Source organism: Oncorhynchus nerka, linkage group LG27 (genome assembly GCF_034236695.1).
Source record: "Oncorhynchus nerka isolate Pitt River linkage group LG27, Oner_Uvic_2.0, whole genome shotgun sequence".
Classification (NCBI taxonomy): Eukaryota; Metazoa; Chordata; class Actinopteri; order Salmoniformes; family Salmonidae; genus Oncorhynchus; species Oncorhynchus nerka.
The window spans coordinates 24,743,137-24,763,838 of record NC_088422.1 but is presented as its reverse complement, the minus strand read 5'-3'; the positions used below and the strand labels follow the sequence as shown (position 1 = coordinate 24,763,838).

Genomic DNA, 20,702 nt, shown 5'->3' with positions numbered 1-20,702 from the left:
ATTCCTTTATCCAACATATCATACTGAAACAGGCATCGCGTGTATATTGTAGATGTAAAAGCCAATAATTGAGTTGTGATTCAAGCTGTCACACTTGATGCACTTACATAGCCCTATAACGACACTTTAAAAATGTGTGTGTGTGTGTGTGTTTCTTGTCAAACAGACAGACAAGTATATTTTGTAAATCATCACAGTTGATATACCTTACTTACTAATACTGTAGGGAGGTACATAGAGGATACATTACACACACTGTTTTGTATTCAGAATGTTCAAACTAAAACATGTTGAGCTTATGACAAGCTCTCAAAATCCAAGGCTTATACTCACTCTAACCCACTATTGTAACTCAACACCTTGAAACCACCCCAAAATAGCTCACTAAACTAACGGGTATGCCTATGTTAATAGCCTTATTATTACCATAACCACCACTACTGCATTTGTAGTAGGGGGCGCTACAAGTACAATGGAAGCAGCATGTGTTTTATAGGTAACAAAAACTGTTGTCAAGCGTTACTAAGGAAGTGGAAAGTTTGCTTAGCGTTCGGTGCTAACCAGCTAAGCTAAAGATAGCTAGCCAGCTACCTCAATAACGATGTATTCTCACAACCCTGCAATGGACGGAACTTGATTTTGCTTTCCCCCAGGTATCTAACGACGATAATAATTTGATTAAATGAAGCGTCATGTCTAATGCATGTGTCTTTCCCAGACTGCCAGGTTCCTAGCTAACTAGCGTTCTGCTGTCATAGATTAGCTAGCACACAGCTAACATTAGTTACGTTTCTCAAGCTAGATTGGGCGCATAGTAAGCATTAGCTAGCTATCTCTGCTATCAGAACCCATAACTAGGAGCATAACATGTTAACGATGATGTAGCTATCTAGTTAGCTAGCCTTAAAAGTGATCAGCTAACGTTAGCTTAGCTAGCTAGTAAATTTAGCACCCAGTTAACGTTAACTAGCTGCCAACAGAGCTGCCACTTTCAGGCAGTAATTTAGCTAGCTAGCTAGCTACCGATAACGAGTCAATCATATGTGCAGTTTACTAGATAACGTTAGCTAACTAGTTAGTTAGTAAAATTAATCGTGCCTAATGATGTAATACCTATCTTAACGTTATACCTTGTGTGAGATCAGTAACAGGGCAACATATGGAGCTAATGTGAAGTATGAGTTAAGGAATAGAATTGAGCCATCAAACATAATTATACATATTATCAATCACTTCTCAATAATAGTAGCTAAAGTAATCGTTTTCTAGATTATCTCCTTCTAATCAAATGGAGTCCCCATGCACCTAGAAGGTGCAGCCTGCTATGAGGATGACTGAGAATGGGGAGGACAGCAGCCCCTCTCAGCCTGTTGTTGGAGTGTTACCTGGTGGAGCTCCTGGTGGGAAGAATCCAGGAGAAGTAAGTGGTGACAATAGGCTGGTGAACCCCAATACAGAAGACAACAAAACCACAAAGCTCCTCAACAACACCATGAAAATCACTCAGGATGTACGAGACCAAAGCAGCAAGACCAGTCCCTACCAGCCCCGACCACCCCTGCTGCCAAAGCCCCTTGCACTGTCAAATGGAGGGAACAGTGGTTCGGTGGAGGAGGTGAGAAGCAGGAGACTGAAGAACAGCCAGGAGAGTCTGACCGACCCAGCTGAGACCGGTTCCTCCACAGAATCTCTTAAAGAGGATTCAACAGTTACAGGTGTGTTCACCTTGAGCGGTGCTGCCACCTTGAGGAACGGACAGGGCTCTGTCGTGGGACCCCAATCGGCTCCATCAGGGTCCCCCGTCTTCGGAGCCAGGGGCCAGAGCTTTTCAGAGTACGAGCGGGGGCCCCACGACCACCACAGTGACCCTGCAGAGCAGCGGGTGAGGTCCTCCAAGGTACGCCTCTCTCCCTTACAGCCCTCGGGTCCATTTCCTGCTCTGGAGCAGAGCTTGGCTTCCGCATCCTTAAGGACGGCTAATCGGATTGACAGGGATTGCCTGGATTATGGCATTGTGCCTGGGAGGGCTGGGCCGGAGAGGCTGCAACTGCACAGGAACCTGAGCGACAGCCGGCTTCTGGATAACATGGTGTCGGACAACATCTCTGTCAACTCCATGAAGTCCACGTTCAGCGTGTTGAACCCCATCAGACCCAGGGACGTCAGGAACAGGTATTTCCACAATACTTTCATTCAGGATATCCTCTCCAGATTACTTACCAGATACCTACTGCAGGAGCCTTCTCTACCAGTATTGGATCATTGACTCATACTGGTATCAGAGTGCTATTAGAAGTCTTGATGGCTTTGATGCTGTATTAGATCAACACATTCTGGATCTAAATACAGTGTATATAGTATCCTTTGAATGTTTGATGCACCTCTAAAATGAAGATAGCCAGGCTTCGGTGATATTCCATTACATTGAATGCACTTCCTGTGATGTGGCACATGACATCCCATGATAAGAATTGATGTGGGCCTTGAGTTAAATATGCCTGTATTCTGCATGAAATACAGACCGGCATTTGAGCTATTGTAACCTACTGTGAACAGTCTCACAGTCACCATCAGCTTTGAATCGTAACCAAGAAGACTATGCTGTAGGCTAAGGCTAATTATTACCATGGCACATCTGCAGTTAGAGCATTAGCATTGATGTGTGCTCTAGCAACACTGGTGTCAGCTATACTTTAATGACGGCCTCAGAGGCTTATGCTATGTAAGTGCTCATTCAGACAGAGGAAAGTGTAAAGTGAAACAGCATAGCTTTTGCCACCATTCAGGGAGCAAAGATGGGTCTCAGTACGCTACACGCGTCATGCCTCAGCAAGGAGCTGTTAAAGGAATCGGGGGATTTATCTGAAATGTTTCAGTGCGCTATCAGCTATGGAAGAAGCCTATGTTTTGAAATGTGATTCAGCGCCAATAATACGCAGCCTTCTTTAAATTGTGTGTGTGTGTGCATGGTACTGACATTTTATAATGTAGTCTACCAGACATTTTAAATGGGTTTGGTTCAAAGTAGCCAATAATATTTCCAAACAGGAAAAAACAAGTGTTAATTTCCTCATTGTGTTGCAGGAGTTTTTTGGAGGGCAGTGTGCTGGGTAGTGGTGCCCTGCTGGGGGCTGAGGAGCTGGACCGCTACTTCCCAGAGAGGAGAGTTGGCATCTACATAGCCACATGGAACATGCAGGGAGAAAAGGTGGGGCCGCTCCTATTGTTTAACATTAGGCCTAGAGCCTGAACATATGTTTCTACACATTCTACACTCACTCTTTGATAACGTGTGTCCTGGTATTCTGTTATGAAGGAAAATGACCGCTTCCCTATCCTTTTCAGGGACTTCCAAACAACCTAGACGATCTGTTGCTCCCGACGGACTCTGAATTTGCTCAAGACTTTTACATCATCGGAGTCCAGGAGGGATGTCCAGACCGGTATGAGATGACTGTGTATGAGTGCTATCAATGAAGTCTTCAGTACTCTATGCTGATGTGTGTCTGTGTCACAGGAGGGAATGGGAGATCCGTCTTCAGGAGACTCTGGGGCCGTACTACGTCATGCTCTACGCAGCCTCCCACGGGGTTCTCTACCTCACTGTGTTTGTCAGGAGGGACCTCATTTGGTTCTGCTCAGGTCTGTCCCAAATGGCTCCTGACATTTTCAGAAGAAAATGAATCAGTCCTTTACCATCAACAAATCTCAGAATGTTGTCTCTTATTGAAATGTTGTAAGAGAGGCAACGTTATAAGGTGATCTCTGGCTACCCACTGCATATTTTGTGTACAGTACATTATGTGATTTAGTCCCACTCTATATGCTGTAATTATCGAATCTCCTAACAGAAGTGGAGCATGCCACGGTCACAACACGCATCATGTCTCAGATCAAAACCAAAGGAGCTGTGGGGATCGGCTTCACTTTCTTTGGCACTTCCTTCCTCTTCATCACCTCCCATTTTACCTGTGAGTGACATGTTGTTCATGAAGTGATGTCAATACATGACGTGAATGTAAACAGGAAGTGGAAAGCCTTTGGATACAGTCTCACTACTAACTAGGGGTGTATTCATTATGCCAATGTTTTGCAACAGAACCCGTTTACTCCAAATGGAAAATGTTTTGCAACTAAAACAAGTTTTTATTGTACAAATTCTGGTAGGTCCCTCCCAGTTTCATTCTGTTTGCTTTGTTTACTTCTGTTTGATTTTTAAAATAAAAACGGTTTCCATTGCAAGACGTAATGAATACACCCTAGGTCATTTAATACATGTCCTTGTTTTCTAGCTGGAGATTCCAAAGTGTACGAGAGGATTCTGGACTACAACAAAATCATTGAAGCACTTGCTCTTCCTAATGGTCTTCCAGACACCAACCCTTACCGCTCCACATCCTGTAAGTACTCCTAAAGACAATAGTTGTTCATTGCAGTACTGCTGTTACATCTAGAAGAGCATGCTTATTGTGTGATGAGAAATGATGGTATTTCCTTTATGCAACAAGTACTGAATAAAAACACCAGTGTAAATGTACTTATCATTTCTGTTTCATATCTTTCAGCGGATGTGACAACACGGTTTGATGAGGTTTTCTGGTTTGGGGACTTTAACTTCCGTCTGAGCAAAGATCGTGTGGGGGTAGAGGCCATTCTAAACCAGAACCCGGGTGTGGACATGGGCCCTCTGCTCCACCATGACCAACTCTCCAAGGAAATGAAGGATGGTACGTCTACATGGAACAAAACCATATGAACACGGAGAACCGGACAGGCAAATATTACATGTATTAGATTGTGAATGATATCTCAAAATGTATTGTTACTACGCTCACTGTGACAGATATTTCAAAATATAATACAAATGTATTATGCTCTGTTCTAGGTTCCATCTTTAAAGGCTTCCAAGAAGCACCAATTCAGTTCTTCCCCACCTACAAATATGATGTTGGCTGTGACATGTACGACACCACCTCCAAGCAGAGAACTCCCTCGTACACAGTAAGTGTCAGCATCAGTCATATCTTGTGCCATTCGTTCAAGCAAGCCTCTTTTTTTTTATGATGGTTTGTTTTAAACACACAAAATAACATTTATATTTCACTGTTCCTCTGTGTGCTATAGGACAGAATACTGTTCAGGAACAGGCAGGTGGATGACATCAAAGTGATAAAGTACACCAGCTGTTCAACGATAAAGACGTCAGACCACCGGCCTGTCATCGCCATGTTCCAGGTCAAACTGCGTCCCGGGAGAGACAAGTAAGTCCCACCCCTTCCTCTCAGCTGTTGCAGCAGCAAGCTTTTTACTCCTCTCATGTACACTGTAGTAAAATTAGTAGTAGTAATAGGTGTCCAAAAGTGCAGTCAATGAACATCTGAGTTTAACTAGAACAGTTTGTTAATCCTGACTTTTATTTGTTGTTCTCTGTCTGGTGTGTTTCCCAGTATTCCTCTGGGAGCAGGCCAGTTTGACAGGAGTCTGTACCTGGAGGGCATCAGGAGGAGGATCACCAGAGAGCTGAAGAAGAGCGAAGCCATAAAGAACCAGGGCAGCAGCACCATCTGCTCAATCTCCTGAACCTGGACCGGACTTGACTGGACCAGTCCTCCCTCCAGAATCACTCTGACCCAGTCGTGATGGACAAAAGGGAACCAGTCTTTGGTTGCCACTTCCAGCCCAGTCTGTGTGTGGGTCATGGAAGTCACAGAAACTGATCTGTGAGCACCCCCTACTGAGAGCTGTTGGAACTGTCACTCATGGTTTATGGGGGGCTGAGGTTGTAGCTGTGGGGCGGTTCTTGAGGGTAGGGACCTTGAATTAATGACAGATACCAGCCTGCAGACTCAGCAGTTAACTGGTCTATTTATACAGCCCTTCCACAAACAAGACTGAGCTGAGGAACGTGCCATTGAAGATGACCTTTTAGACAGTCAGTCACATCTCCATCTGTGCGCTGGCTGGCTGAAGCGAATGCTTTATGTAAATTGTACTTTTAAAAAAATGTCTAATTGTTTTATTTAACAAGCCAGGTTGATATGGACTATGTAATGTCACCTTTTTTACTTGGTGTAACAGTTTTCAAAGGCCTTGTAAAATGCATTTTCAACAAACAGCTCTTACAGATGTTTAATAGTATACATCACTTTCGGTTGATATACCAAAGCTCAATTCACTCCAAAACTTTTGTGTTTTTCATGGAAAAACGAACCCATGTGATTTCACAGAAATTGGCTTGTTATTCGTATCAACTTTATAGGAAAGGTCAGTTATTTTGGTGTTGCTTGATGCAAATGCATTCCCTACAAGTACGGTACTTATTGAAATAACTTAATACATGGTCTTTTCTGGCATTGTATAATACCAGATGTATGAATAATATCTTTCAAATATTTAACTTATTTACATATTGTATAATATCTCACATAATAGATACAGAATCATCTTTTGCAATGGTGATGTTGATCGTGTTGGAGGGGTTTGTTAGACCGTACTCTGGTTCATTGCCTTAATGTCACCTGTCTTGACTAAATGAAATACACTGTCATGTAACTTATTCAAAAATGACTTTCCGTCCTGTATTGTGCTAACGAAGGGAAGATAATTCATTTTGTTCTTGCATGAAGATCAATGGTTCTGGTGTAATGGTGAATCATGAGTTGTCATTACGTGCTCATGGCAAGTGCCTGTGATCTTGTTTGTGATTTCCTCAGGACTCCATATCTGTGCATCTTTTATAACACATGCTTTGTGATGTAACATCACATAAAAAAATGTTTGGTATATTTGTTATTGGTTTGTTTTATTTTAAAAATGTAGCCTTTGTCATCTGAAACAACACCTCTTCGCTGATCCTCAACACTGGGGCCCCACAAGGCTCGGCCCCCTCCTGTACTCCCTGTTGACTCATGACTGCGTGGCCAAGCATGCCTCCAACTCAATCCTCAAGTTTGCAGACGACACAACAGTAGTAGGCTTGATTACCAACAATGATGAGACAGCCTACAGGGAGGAGGTGAGGGCTCTGGGAGTGTGGTGCCAGGAAAATAACCTTTCACTCAACGTCAACAAAACTGAGGAGATGATTGTGGACTTCAGGAAACAGCAGAGGGAACACTCCACTATCCACATCAACGGGACCGCAGTGGAGAAGGTGGAAAGCTTCCAAGTTTCTCGGCATACACATCACTGACAAACTGAAATGGTCCACCCACACAGACAGTGTGGTGAAGCACTGCCAACAACAGCAAAGCTCTCCAGAGGGTGGTGCGGTCTGCCCAACACATTACCGGGGGCAAACTTCCTGCCCTTCTGGACACCTACAGCACCCGATGCCATAGGAAGGCCAGAAAGATCATCAAGGACAACAACCACCCAAGCGAGGAATGCGAGGTCAGTACAGGTGCATCAAAGCTGGGACCGAGAGACTGAAAAACAGCTTCTATCTCAAGGCTATCAGACTGTTAAACAGCCATCACTAGCACATTAGAGGCGGCTGCCTATAGACATAGATTAGGAATCACTGGTCACTTTTAGAAATGGATCACTGGTCACTTTTAGAAATGGATCACTGGTCACTTTTAGAAATGGATCACTAGCCACTTTAATAATGTTCCGTATCCAGCATTTTATCTAACGGGTGGCATCTATAAGTCTAAATGTTCCTGTTACATTGCACAAACTTCAATGTTATGTCATAATTGCATAACATTCTGGCAAATTAGTTCGCAAGGAGCCAGGCGAGTTTAATATTGCATGCTAACCTAGATTTCTTTTAACTAAATATGCAGGTTTAAAAAAAAAAAACTTCTATGTATTGATTTTAAGAAAGGCATTGATGTTTATGGTTAGGTACATTCGTGCAACGATCTTGCTTTTTTTTTCGCAAATGCGCTTTAGTTAAATCATCCCCGGTATGGCGAAGTTGCAACGAGCCAGGCGGCACAAACTGCTGCATAAACCCTGACTCTGTTGCACAGAACGCAAGAGAAGTGACAATTTCCATAGTAAAAAAAAATCCATGTTAGCAGGCAATATTACCTAAATATGTAGGTTTAAAAATATATACTTGTGTATTGATTTTAAGAAAGGCGTTGATGTTTATGGTTAGGTACACATTGGTGCAACGACGGTGCTTTTTTCGCGAATGCTTGTTAAATCACCCATTTGGCAAAGTAGGCTGTGATTCAATGATAAATTAACAGGCACCGCATCGATTATATGAAATCAGGACAAGCTAGATAAACTAGTAATATCATCAACCATGTGTAGTTAACTAGTGATTGTTTATTTTATAAGATAGTCCTTGCTGCACTCTCATAACAAACAGGTAGTCAGCCTGCCACGCAGTCTCCTCTTGGAGTGCAAAGTAATCGTTACCGATTGATTTGAAAACGGGCCATATCGATTAATCGGTCGACCTCTATACTATGCCACTATATGTTAGTCCAATACCGCTCGGACATACGCATTTATGTTCTTAATCCATTCCTTACTTAGATTTAAGTGTATTTGGGGTATATGTTGTGAAACTGGTAGATATTACTTCACTGTCAGAGCTAGAAGCACAAGCATTTCGCACCACCCGCAGTAACATCTTCTAAACACTTGTATGTGACCAATAACATTTGATTTGAACATTGAATATCCCTCAAAGACAGTGTTTCAACTTCAGAACTTAAATATTTGGCAGTCCAGACATAAGACTTAAATATTTTATGGCAATATTAACATTTATTTACCGGAAACAAATTGGCCTGAATATAGATACACATATGGGTCTTCACATTCAATAGGTTCACTTTCTCTCCAGGACCCAGAGATATCTTGGTTTGAAATAAAATAGTGGCAGTATTCTGATATGAAGTGTCTTGATGAAACACAAATAGTGAAAAAACTGTGGATACATTATTACAATATAGTTTTGCAACAGAGAAACAAATGTTAAGATTTTCTGGCACCTGCGAGGATATCAGCACACACACAGTACTACTATTTACATACAGAGGTCAAAACTGTTGGAATGGGTTGAATGACAGAATGGAGCGCAGGCAGAACACTGAGAATACTAAAACTAACTACACAACACAGTATCTTATTTCAGTCTGGTTAAGTGGAGATCAATGTGTATCTATCTACAAGAAACAACAGTCTCATGATTGGTGACACCAATCCAAGCATTGCCCAATGTTATTTTATTATCACATTATCTCCTGTGCGGTAGAGGTGACCAACAACTATGTGTGTGAGAAGGGGCATTGACAGAAGTGCTAGCAGTTAGTCGGAAGAGTGTCTCACAGATTTCAGTCATCCTCTGCTGAAGATGACAAGGCCTTAGGTGAGACTTCAGCCTGTGAAATCTGATAAAAGTGTATGTAACATTGAAGGAAGTACCTGTATCAACTGTGAAAATGGTGTAGGACATTGCAAGGCCTGTTTGCTATCCTAAAGGCTAGAGAACAGAATCACGACCCCTTATTAGATTAAGGTCACCCTGCAGATCAAGCAATGCAGCACTCAAGCCATATTCACCCACACTCATTCAAACATACTTGGAATTAAACCCAAAAGCATGCCAACCGTCCCAGCCAACGTGGGTCTGGTAAGATACTGAACAGGAAATGAAATTTCCTCTGGCAATAAAATGTAACTGTTCCTGACTGAATAAAATGTAGTTCAAATCACCACTCTCTCAGCACTTTTCTTTTGCGGTTGAGGTCCAAACATTAGTCCTCTCCCAGAGCTTAGCTCCTCCATTGCCAGACCACTAGTGTAGGCCAGTGTCCAGTTTATACAGTGATGCCTGGGTAAACAAACACGGGGGGGGGGGTCTATCGGAAGAGGCGGTACATGCGAGGCAGGTGTCCGTCCTTGCTGGACAGGGCAGCTTGGATGTGCTCATAGGAGGGCATCTCTGTCAGGTCTCCTAGGGCTGCTACTGCTGGCTTGCTGCACAGCATCTTTGTTGTGACCCGCTTGATGTCACTCGCTGTAACGTTACCTGGACAGAGTGAAAAGTCAACATACAGAAGTACTGATTTGTCACGACAGTTATGATTAGCCTACTCCCTGAAGATTTTTTGGACAAATGTTTCATTCTGGGCTTGCTGATATCAATATCCGCTATTATGATTGAGGGTACTAGTACTCACTGATGAGGTCACACAGCTCGTGTGGCAGCTTCCTCTTCCCTGTGGCTAGAACCTGTCGGCCGACATCCTCAAAGATAACCGGCCGCGACTCCAGGTTCATCATCAGCATGGACTTGAGCTGCGTTTTCGCTCTCTCCAACTCCATCTGAGTACGGAAAGAGAGATGCAAAGTTTTGAAGTCTCAAGAAAGAGTTTAAAGTTCAGAAAGCTTTGTCGCTTTTGTGACAATTTCCCCTTGCAGGCTAATCGCCAGCCTTACCTCTCCTGCTGTCCCAGCCATCTGAATGAACTCTCTGGTTAAAATCTCCACCATTTCCCCTCGCAGGCTAATCGCCAGCCTTACCTCTCCTGCTGTCCCAGCCATCTGAATGAACTCTCTGGTTAAAATCTCCACCATTTCCCCTCGCAGGCTAATCGCCAGCCTTACCTCTCCTGCTGTCCCAGCCATCTGAATGAACTCTCTGGTTAAAATCTCCACCATTTCCCTCGCAGGCTAATCGCCAGCCTTACCTCTCCTGCTGTCCCAGCCATCTGAATGAACTCTCTGGTTAAAATCTCCACCATTTCCCCTCGCAGGCTAATCGCCAGCCTTACCTCTCCTGCTGTCCCAGCCATCTGAATGAACTCTCTGGTTAAAATCTCCACCATTTCCCCTCGCAGGCTAATCGCCAGCCTTACCTCTCCTGCAGTCCCAGCCATCTGAATGAACTCTCTGGTTAAAATCTCCACCATTTCCCCTCGCAGGCTAATCGCCAGCCTTACCTCTCCTGCAGTCCCAGCCATCTGAATGAACTCTCTGGTTAAAATCTCCACCATTTCCCGAACCTTAATAAAGCAAGATGTTGCAATCAACAACTTTGGAATGACAGCAGCACTTTCACAACTTCAGAGAACACGCATTCAAAGTCAAATATTGTTTTTATTTTGAATAGTTCTCCTGATGTTATTCTCTAAGCATATGGCAGCTTTGTTTTAGCCCTTCATCTACCGTGTAAAGTCCTGCCTTTGCATGGCTCTCCCAAATCCCCTCTCCCTACCTGTCTAGGGTCTGCGCTGGCATGGATACACAGCAGGCCAGTGTCCTCATAACTGTGATGGTATGAGGTGGCATTGTACATCCAATGATGCCTGTAGAAAAAATAATAAACAGAATCCACAAAATAATACAATCTTAAGTACTTGAATTAGAATAGTGAATGTTGCATCATGCTTACCTGTTGAGCACATTCAGGTAAAGTCTAGTGAACATGCCTTTCCCAGGACCCCCCGCTGAGAAGGACCCACCTCCACCCATCATCATATTGAGGACGGCAAAGGGGATAAAGTCATCCTCCTGTAACACAAAACACGCATATATTATACATAGAACATCCAGCTACAGGATAGCATACAAACAGTTCAACCAAGTTGGCAGAAGATCCTCCACACCAACCAATCAAAGTGGGTACCCACCAGGAAGGAGCAGCTCTCCAGGCCAATCATGATGTGTGTGAGCTCAGGGATGGGGGTGGGGCCAAGGCTCACATCTGACATGTCCTTATCCATCTGAGAAGATCAAAAACAAAAGGTTTACATTCTGAATTAGTAAAGAAAATATTTTAAAAAGGAAAAAGCAAGCAAAGGGAAAAATACTTACCCTTACGATTCCACCAGTATACTGTGCCACAGACAGGTCGACATTGGTAGGCGTACTGGCACCCCATACTGGCTTTACATTTAGCAGATATTTCCTGGCACAGGCCACCAGTTGTTCATGTTCGATGCCCACTCCAGCTAGCACCATACGCTCTGGGCAGTAGTAGCTCTGCAGGTACATGTGTAGCAGCTTCTTGTCGATCTTCTCCACGCTCTCTACTGGGCAGAAGCGAGGCAACCCAATGGTGTTCCCCCGATATGCTGCCTTGTTCACAGAGTAAGTTTTGTGAAATATTATGTAATCGCCATAGAAATATATGTGTCAACAAATGGCGCAATTGATTATCTATGCACACTGCAGAGAGGTGGGCCAAAGTCAATTACAAACAGTGCAACAACAGATTTCATGCAGCTTAAGAGTGTTGTAATTTTCTGTCACTTAAAGAGTGGATCAACCAGTCACATGACTCACTGCATGGATCATCTCTGTCAGTAAAGGTTCAGGGTCAGGCCTCATGCTCAGATCCTCCAGCTCAAAGCGCACAGCCATCCTAGTCATCTCAATCTCCTCATCTAGTAACCCAAAGCAGAGCAATCCTTGATGAAAATATACTCCCACAAAAACATTTACCAGTCTGTTACTTTGTAGACAACTCAATTAAGTCAACATTTTCTCTCGTCATTAAGGGAAGCATCATTAAACATGACAGATCGGTCACTCAGTGTTGACTCACCTAGTAGGCGTGGCTGCAATACAGCGTCAGAGAGCAGGCTGACTACCGTGTCCAGTCCCTTCACCTCGGCAGAGACTGCATACATGGTTGTGTCTCTGTGAATAGAAACCTTAGGCATCCTACAAACTGACTGAATATCTTCATCCCATTCCACAAAGCAGTACTGAGATCATTTATACAGTACCTTCAGAAAGTATTCAGACCCCTTGACTTTTTCCACATTTTGATATGCTACGCCCTTATTTTAAAATGTATTAAATATGAGTTTCTTTATCAGCAATGTACACACACAATACCCCATAATGACAAAGTGAAAACAGGTCTAGACATCTTTGCAAATGTATTACAAATACAAAAACAGAAATACCTCATTTAAATAAGTATTCAGACCCTTTGCTATGAGACTCAATTGAGCTCAGGTACATCCGGTTTCCATTGATCATCCTTGAGATGCTACTAAAACTTGGGAGTCCACCTGTGGTATATTAAATTGATTGGACATGATTTGGAAAGGCACACACCTGTCTATATAAGGTCTCACAGTTGACAGTGCATGTCAGAGGCAAAACCAAGCTATGAGGTTGAAAGAATTGTCCGTAGAGCTCCGAGAAAGGATTGTGCCAAGGCACAGATATGGGGAAAGATACCAAAACAATTCTGCAGCATTAAAGGTACCCAAGAACACAGTGGCCTCATTCTTAAATGGAAGAAGTTTGGAACCACCAAGAGCTGGCCGCCCAGCCAAACTGAGCAATCGGGGGAGAAGGGCCTTGGTCAGGGAGGTGACCAAGAACCCGATGGTCACTCTGACAGTGCTCTAGAGTTCATCTGTGGAGATGGGAGAACCTCCCAGAAGGACAACAATCTCTGCAGCACTCCACAAATCAGGCCTTTATGGTAGAGTGGCCAGCCACTCCTTAGTAAAAGGCACACGACAGCCCACTTGGGAGTTTGCCAAAAGACACTTAAAGGACTCTTAGACCATGAGAAACAAGATTCTCTGGTCTGATGAAACCAAGATTGAACTCTTTGGCCTGAATGTCAAGCGTCACATCTGGAGGAAACCTGGCACCATCCCTAAGGTGAAGCACGTTGGTGACAGTATCATGCTTTGGGGATGTTTTTCAGTGGCAGGGACTGGGAGACTAGTCAGGATGGAGGCAAAGATGAACGGAGCAAAGTACAGAGAGATCCTTGATGAAAACCTGCTTCCGAGCGCTCAGGACCTCAGACTGGCACGAAGGTTCACCTTCCAATAGGACAACGACCCGAAGCACACAGACAATGCAGAAGTGGCTTCAGGACAAGTCTCTGAATGTCCTCGAGTGGCCTAGCCAGAGACCGGACTTGAACCCGATCGAACATCTCTGGAGAGACTTGAAAATATCTGTGCAGCAATGCTCCTCATCCAACCTGACAGAGCTTGAGAGAATCTGATGAGAAGAATGGGAGAAACTCCCCAAATACAGGTATGCCAAGCTCGTAGCATCATACCCAAGAAGACTCAAGGCTGTAGTTGCTGCCAAAGGTGCCTCAACAAAGTACTGAGTAAAAGGTCTGAATATTTATGTCAATGTGATAGTTTTTTATTTTTAATACTTTTGCTATAAAAAAAACATTTTGCTTTTTCATGATGGGTATTGTGTGTAGATTGAGGGATTTTTTTTGTTTATACATTTTAGAATAAGGCTATAACGTAACAAAATGTGGAGAAAGTAAAGGGGTCTGAATACTTTCCGAATGCACTGTACATGCCAACTACATACTGTATCTACAACATCAAAAGGGATAAAGAGTACCATGACTACACTAGGGTTGCACATTTTGGGAATATTCAGAGGCGGAAATTTTCCGTGGGAATTAATGGGAATATATGTAATTTCATGGAAATAAGTAAATTAATATTAATACCATTTAAATGTAGAGGTTTTCTGCATTGGAAATATTTACCATATCATATGGAGACAAACATAAACCTTTTACCTTATCATAAGTAGACAATTGCAAATTATTAAATCGTTCCAATAGAAATAAAAAAAACTATTTAGCTACGAATTGAACTTTAATTAAATGAGTTGACTCTTCACATGGGATGACTTCAATGAACAACAAAAGGGAATATTGAATGATCCCCAATGATCTATCACATCTCCCAAAAATCTGTAAAATGATAGTCTAGAAGCTAAAGCTTTGATTGTCTTCCTCTCAGGCTTCCATGTCTTCTCCCTGGACCTCCTCAATGTCCAACTCCTTGAACATCAGACTCTGAGGCCTCATCTTCACTGTCACTTTCCAACCTGCTTGAGGATGGCTCTTTGTTAGACTAAAAAAAGCCTCAAATTTAACCAGATGCCACCAATTTTTCAACCCTTGTATTGGTCAGCCTGTTGTGTGCTTTGGTGTGTGTGTTCCCAAACCAGGACCAGTTGCGCTCTGAGGCAGCGGATGTTGGTGGGATTTGGAGGATGATGGAGGCAACAGGGGAAAGAGCCACAGATCCAAAGTCCATTCCATCAGGTGGCTGATGAGATATGTCGGCACGACTGCCATATTGCAGCTCCATCCTAAAGCCCTTGCTTGGAAGTGTACTTCGCCAGACTGCCAAGAACCTTGCCCTCATCCAGGCCAAAGTGGCGAGACAGGGTAGTGATGACACCATAGGCCTTGTTGATCTTTGCACCAGACAGGATGCTCTTGCCAGTATACTTGGTGTCCAACATGTACGCTTCGGCATATATTGGCTTCAGGCAGAAGTCTTCATGCTTTTTGATGTATTTCAGAACTGCAGTCCTCTGATTGGAGCAACAGTGAAGTGGGCAGGGCAGTATGGATTTCTTCTCTCACATCTGCAAGCAGAGCCTGAACACAGACAGGATGGCATTGTCTCCCTCGATCCGTGCAATGGCTAGTGCTATAGGTTTCAGGAGTTTCAGGCTGCTTACCACTCTCTCCCAAAATATTTCATCCAGGAGGATCCTCTTGATGGGGCTGTCCATAATCGGCAGAAATATGGCCATTTCTTGGAGACTCCTTCCCCTCCAGGAGACTGTCAAACATGATGACAACACCACCCCAACGGGTGTTGTTGGGCAGCTTCAATGTGGTGCTCTTATTCTTCTCACTTTGCTTGGTGAGGTAGATTGCTGCTATAACTTGATGACCCTTCACATACCTAACCATTTCCTTGGCTCTCTTGTAGAGTGTATCCATCTTTTTCAGTGCCATGATGTCCTTGAGGAGCAGATTCAATGCATGAGCAGCATAGCCAATGGTTGTGATGTGAGGGTAGGACTCCTCCACTTTAGACCAAGAAGCCTTCGTGTACGCAGCATTGTCTGTCACCAGTGCAAATATCTTCTGTGGTCCAAGGTAATTGATGACTGCCTTCAGCTCATCTGCAATGTAGAGACCGGTGTGTCTGTTGTCCCTTGTGTCTGTGCTCTTGTAGAATACTGGTTGAGGGGTGGAGATGATGTAGTTAATTATTCCTTGGCAAGTTAGAAATTATTTAAACACTTTGTTGTAGGCTACTATTTACCAGTTAACAAATCAAATCAGGTATGTCATATAAAATATATTCACCCAGTATTGTAATCAAAACTTACCAGAAAGCATGTTGTTTTTGGCTCAAACAGTGTAGTAGTGGGCTCAATAGGATCTCATTAGTGTGCAAGATCTTGACAATCAGCTGTACATCAGCTGAAGATATCCCTCTAGTGGTGTGGGGGCTGTGCTTTGGCAAAGTGGGTGAGGTTATATCCTTCCCGTTTGGCCCTGTCCGGGGGTGTCCTCGGATGGGGCCACAGTGTCTCCTGACCCCTCCTGTCTCAGCCTCCAGTATGTATGCTGCAGTAGTTTATGTGTCGGGGGGCTAGGGTCAGTTTGTTATATCTGGAGTACTTCTCCTGTCCTATTCGGTGTCCTGTGTGAATCTAAGTGTGCGTTCTCTAATTCTCTCCTTCTCTCTTTCTTTCTCTCTCTCTCTCTCAGAGGACCTGAGCCCTAGGACCATGCCCCAGGACTACCTGACATGATGACTCCTTGCTGTCCCCAGTCCACCTGGCCATGCTGCTGCTCCAGTTTCAACTGACCTGAGCCCTAGGACCATGTCCCAGGACTACCTGACATGATGACTCCTTGCTGTCCCCAGTCCACCTGGCCATGCTGCTGCTCCAGTTTCAACTGATGACTCCTTGCTGTCCCCAGTCCACCTGGCCATGCTGCTGCTCCAGTTTCAACTGTTCTGCCTTACTATTATTCGACCATGCTGGTCATTTATGAACATTTGAACATCTTGGCCATGTTCTGTTATAATCTCCACCCGGCACAGTCAGAAGAGGACTGGCCACCCCACATAGCCTGGTTCCTCTCTAGGTTTCTTCCTAGGTTTTGACCTTTCTAGAGAGTTTTTCCTAGCCACCGTGCTTCTACACCTGCATTGCTTGCTGTTTGGGGTTTTAGGCTGGGTTTCTGTACAGCACTTTGAGATATCAGCTGATGTACAAAGGGCTATATAAATAAATTTGATTTGATTTGATTTACATGTGATGGAAGAATGCACTGTGCATGCAGAGGGTTGCAAATCCATTGAATTTGGGGAGTTTAACCAAAATATGCCACAAGACCTAGAATTGCCTTATGTGTATCCCACAACAAAAAAAATCACTGTTATAAGCTCATTTTTGATGATTTTAAGCAAAATTACCCAAATTCCCAGGCTTAACTTCCCACGGAAAATTTACCGGAAAGTTTCCGACCCTTAGCAACCCTACACTAGACCTTGAAAACATACTGTGCCTGGATATTAAAGCCAAATAAAATATTTATACCTGGATGTTTGGCAGTCACAGATCCCTCCATGTTTTTCGAGTGTGAGAAGAATTTCATCTTTACTGCCAAACTGGGCTGTGGACTGAAGATGCAGAAGGTGTTATCATTTGCCATGAACAAAAACATAGCAATCAATTTGCTTGTGCTACAAAATGACAACATAGTGAGAGGAAAGAAACGGTGGAACATATTTTGTACAAAGGTGTATGTTGACTAGCAAGACGTCTCAAAACAGGTAACACTTACAGAAAAGGCAAGTTTCTCCAAAAAGTGTGCAATTCCACTGGGGTATTTTGTCTCATGTCTAGAGCCTGAATTTACTAAAACTGGAAGGAGAGAGAAATCAAATCAATATTCAGTCATACTATTAATATGCCGCATACTATTGATTATGCGGCAAGAGACGGTCTGAAATAGAATGATAAAGAAAGATCAGCTCTATTCAAAATCTGTAGCAACTTACTTCCAACTGTGCAGAACTGACCAAACTTGTTTTGAGATGCTACTTTAAGGCCATTTTCCAAAGTAGTGATTTTGGTCTCGCATTGTTCATGGCTGTCCACTGCTGCAAACACTGGTTTTGGGATCCCTGGTAACGGTGCAGAGAGTGAGATATTGGGATATCCACTGCTGCACTTTCTATATGCTGCAATTCCAAACCTGTAAATGCAAAAATGTAGGTTAGTTTATAGATTGCTGCAAATAACAGCAGCATGTCTTGACAGGTGAACTGAACACTCACAAATGAGTACCAGATTCACCTACCCACATGATAAAGCTAGCACCAGATGCTAACCACTGATGATGCCAAAGTGTGCTTGTCCAGAAATCCAAGTTGCCCGTGTCGGTGTACGCTAACATTTGGGACGTTGAACATTCAGGCTGCTGGTCAGACTATGGAGGCTTTAGTCTAGAGCAGGGTTTCCCAAGATCTTTGGTTTGGTACTGTTGATTTAATCATACGCGCCTGTCCATCGCAGGACTTAGAACGCAGTTGATCATTTTCAAACTCAACGGCAAGGAAAAAAAATCGAGGTGCTCTATTTATAATAGAAGCACCCACCCATAGCTCTCGCTCCAGCAGGTATATTTCACTGGTCACCCCCAAAGCCAATTCCTCCTTTGGCCGCCCTGCCTTCCAGTTCTCTGGTGCCAATGACTGGAACAAATTGCAAGAATCACTGAAGATGGAGACTCATATCTCCCTCACTAACTTTAAGCATCAGCTGTCAGAGCAGCTCACAGATCATTGCACCTGTACAAAGCCCATCCAACTACCTCATCCCCATATTGTATATATATATATATATATATATTTTTTTTTTTTTTTTGCTCCCTTGCAACCAAGTATCTGGACTTGCACATTCATCTTCTGCACATCTATCACTCCAGTGTTAATTGTTAAATTGTAATTACTTCGCCATTACGGCCTATTTATTGCCTTACCTCCAAAATCGTACCTCCTTTGCACACACTGTATATAGATTTTTATCTATTGTGTTATTGGCTGTCTGTTTGTTTATTCCATGTGTAACTGTGTTGTTGTTTGTGTCGCACTGCTTTGCTTTATCTTGGCCAGGTCACAGTTGTAAATAAGAACTTGTTCTCAACTGGCCTACCTGGTTAAATAAAAAATAAAAAAAATCACTGGCCACAAACACATTCACGGATTTGACAGTCATGCCATCACTCCCGCCATAACTGGATCCTGGACTTCAACACATCTACCATGCTGACCCTCAACACAGGGGCCACTCAAGGGTGCGTGCTTAGTCCCATCCTGTACTCCCTGTTCACCCACGACTGCGTGGCTGCGTACGACTCCAACACCATCATTAAGTTTGCTGACCACACAACAGTGGTAGGCCTGATCACCGAACACGATGAGACAGGCTATAGGGAGGAGGTGAGAGACCTGGCAGTGTTGTGCCAGGACAACAACCAATTTGACAGAACTTGAAGAATTGTTAAGAATAAATGTTGCACAATCCAGGTATGGAAAGCTCTTAGAGACTTACACAGAAAGACTCACAGCTGTAATCACTGACAAAGGTAATTCTAACATGTATTTACTCAGGGGGTTGAATACTTATCTAATCAATATATAATGTTTTATTTTTCATAAATTCTTTGCAAATGTTTGAATTTTTTATTCCACTTTGACATTAAGAGTACTTTGTAAAATGTGAATACTTTCTGAAGGCACTGTATCTACCTTAAATACCTCGTACCCCTGCACATCGACTCGGTACTGGTACCTGTATAGCCAGGTTATCATTACTCATTGTGCAATTATGTGTTATTCCTTTTCTAATGTTTCTCCAATTTCTTTCTGTGCATTGTTGGGAATTGCCCGTAAGTAAGCATTTCACTGTTAGTTGTTGTTTACGAAGCATTTGACGAATAACATTTGGTTTGATCAAATGAAAGACAACCCGTCACTATGTAGAAACACCAGTGAGGTGATGATTTGTTTAGATTATCCTGTCAAAAAAGTGTTGCTTTAACTTTTTCGTATTGGCCATCTACTGTAAGCATTGGCACAAGGAGATGAAATTATAAATGTCTACTGAACTTTTTTTATTTTGCATACGCTTTTACTCAGAACGACTTACTGGAGCAATTAAGGTTAAGTGCCTTGGTCAAGGACATAGACAGATTTCTCACCTAGTCGGCTCGAGACTTGAACCAGCAAATTAGTCTTGTACACAGTTTTGCGGACGTTATAACGGCTGCAGCGAAATGTATATATTACTAGCTAGCGTCTAACAATGCAGTAAAATGTCAACAAATACAAAATAAAATCTAAATAATTTAACTTATATTTTAGGAATATCAATTATAATTAACATTATTTTTCTACAGGATTCTACTTAAATCGCGTATAAACTACTGAATGAGCCCAAAACGTGCTTTGATTGGCTTCTAAACAGCTTCTACCCCGCCCAAATCTTAAGACTACTGAACATCTAATTAAATGGCTTCCCAGACTACGTTACTGTCAATAATGCTATTCGGTTTGAGACGACTTTAGATACAAAAATATCTACCTTTCCACAACATTGTTTTATTTGACTTTGATTGTCCTTAGCTCCACGACGAGCAACGTTACTAACGTTAGCTTGTTTGCATGCTAGCTAGGCTATACTTGGCCAGCTAGCTGACCACGAAAAGGTACATACATATTTCAGTAAAGTCAGTATGCAATCACAAATGCAACTGTTTTAAGATAAACGTGAACATTACCTCTGAACACGGCCCCAAGTTCTGCACCTCGACATGTGCGTTGCCATATTGAATTATCTGAGACCACCAATTCACCCGGATGATACTCCAAAACACTTCCTCTTTC

General features: G+C 43.0%; 2 protein-coding genes across 4 annotated transcripts; one reads left to right on the top strand and one right to left on the bottom strand.

Annotated features, from left to right (window-relative positions):
- Positions 1–482: 482 nt before the first annotated feature.
- LOC115111436 (phosphatidylinositol polyphosphate 5-phosphatase type IV-like) lies at positions 483–6,783 on the top strand. 3 transcript variants are annotated; one of them, XM_029637475.2, is made up of 11 exons: positions 483–653; positions 1,310–2,172; positions 3,085–3,208; positions 3,346–3,443; positions 3,518–3,642; positions 3,852–3,971; positions 4,293–4,400; positions 4,566–4,727; positions 4,886–5,001; positions 5,125–5,261; positions 5,448–6,783. In XM_029637475.2, the coding sequence occupies exons 2-11, from the start codon at positions 1,325–1,327 to the stop codon at positions 5,578–5,580; spliced, it is 1,971 nt and encodes a 656-aa protein (XP_029493335.2). In that variant the 5' UTR covers positions 483–653; positions 1,310–1,324; the 3' UTR covers positions 5,581–6,783. The 3 variants fall into 3 exon arrangements, with proteins under 3 accessions (XP_029493335.2, XP_029493334.2, XP_064867561.1); XM_029637474.2 differs by having other exon boundaries at positions 1,270–2,172; XM_065011489.1 differs by having other exon boundaries at positions 483–2,172.
- A 1,928-nt stretch (positions 6,784–8,711) lies between these two features.
- On the bottom strand, positions 8,712–20,702 carry LOC115111435 (mitochondrial-processing peptidase subunit alpha-like). The gene is made up of 13 exons (XM_065011490.1): positions 20,597–20,702; positions 17,814–18,010; positions 17,597–17,676; positions 17,350–17,432; positions 12,521–12,615; positions 12,259–12,359; positions 11,788–12,051; positions 11,604–11,696; positions 11,366–11,484; positions 11,189–11,279; positions 10,830–10,976; positions 10,152–10,296; positions 8,712–10,000 (listed from the first exon to the last, which is right to left on the bottom strand). Exons 1-13 carry the CDS (start codon positions 20,641–20,643, stop codon positions 9,831–9,833), a joined length of 1,632 nt encoding a protein of 543 aa, XP_064867562.1. The 5' UTR covers positions 20,644–20,702; the 3' UTR covers positions 8,712–9,830.

What these genes read in the sequence shown, in the direction of transcription:
- LOC115111436 (XM_029637475.2), top strand. Translation starts at nt 1,325, where the DNA reads ATGAGGATGACTGAGAATGGGGAGGACAGCAGCCCCTCTCAGCCTGTT. An exon ending in CATCACCTCCCATTTTACCT is followed by an intron (nt 3,972 to 4,292) that starts GTGAGTGACATG and finishes CTTGTTTTCTAG; the next exon opens with CTGGAGATTCCAAAGTGTAC. An exon ending in CCCTTACCGCTCCACATCCT is followed by an intron (nt 4,401 to 4,565) that starts GTAAGTACTCCT and finishes CATATCTTTCAG; the next exon opens with CGGATGTGACAACACGGTTT.
- LOC115111435 (XM_065011490.1), bottom strand. Translation starts at nt 20,643, where the DNA reads ATGGCAACGCACATGTCGAGGTGCAGAACTTGGGGCCGTGTTCAGAG. An exon ending in TCAGTTCTGCACAGTTGGAA is followed by an intron (nt 17,677 to 17,813) that starts GTAAGTTGCTAC and finishes CTCTCCTTCCAG; the next exon opens with TTTTAGTAAATTCAGGCTCT. An exon ending in ATTGCAGCCACGCCTACTAG is followed by an intron (nt 12,360 to 12,520) that starts GTGAGTCAACAC and finishes TTGGGTTACTAG; the next exon opens with ATGAGGAGATTGAGATGACT.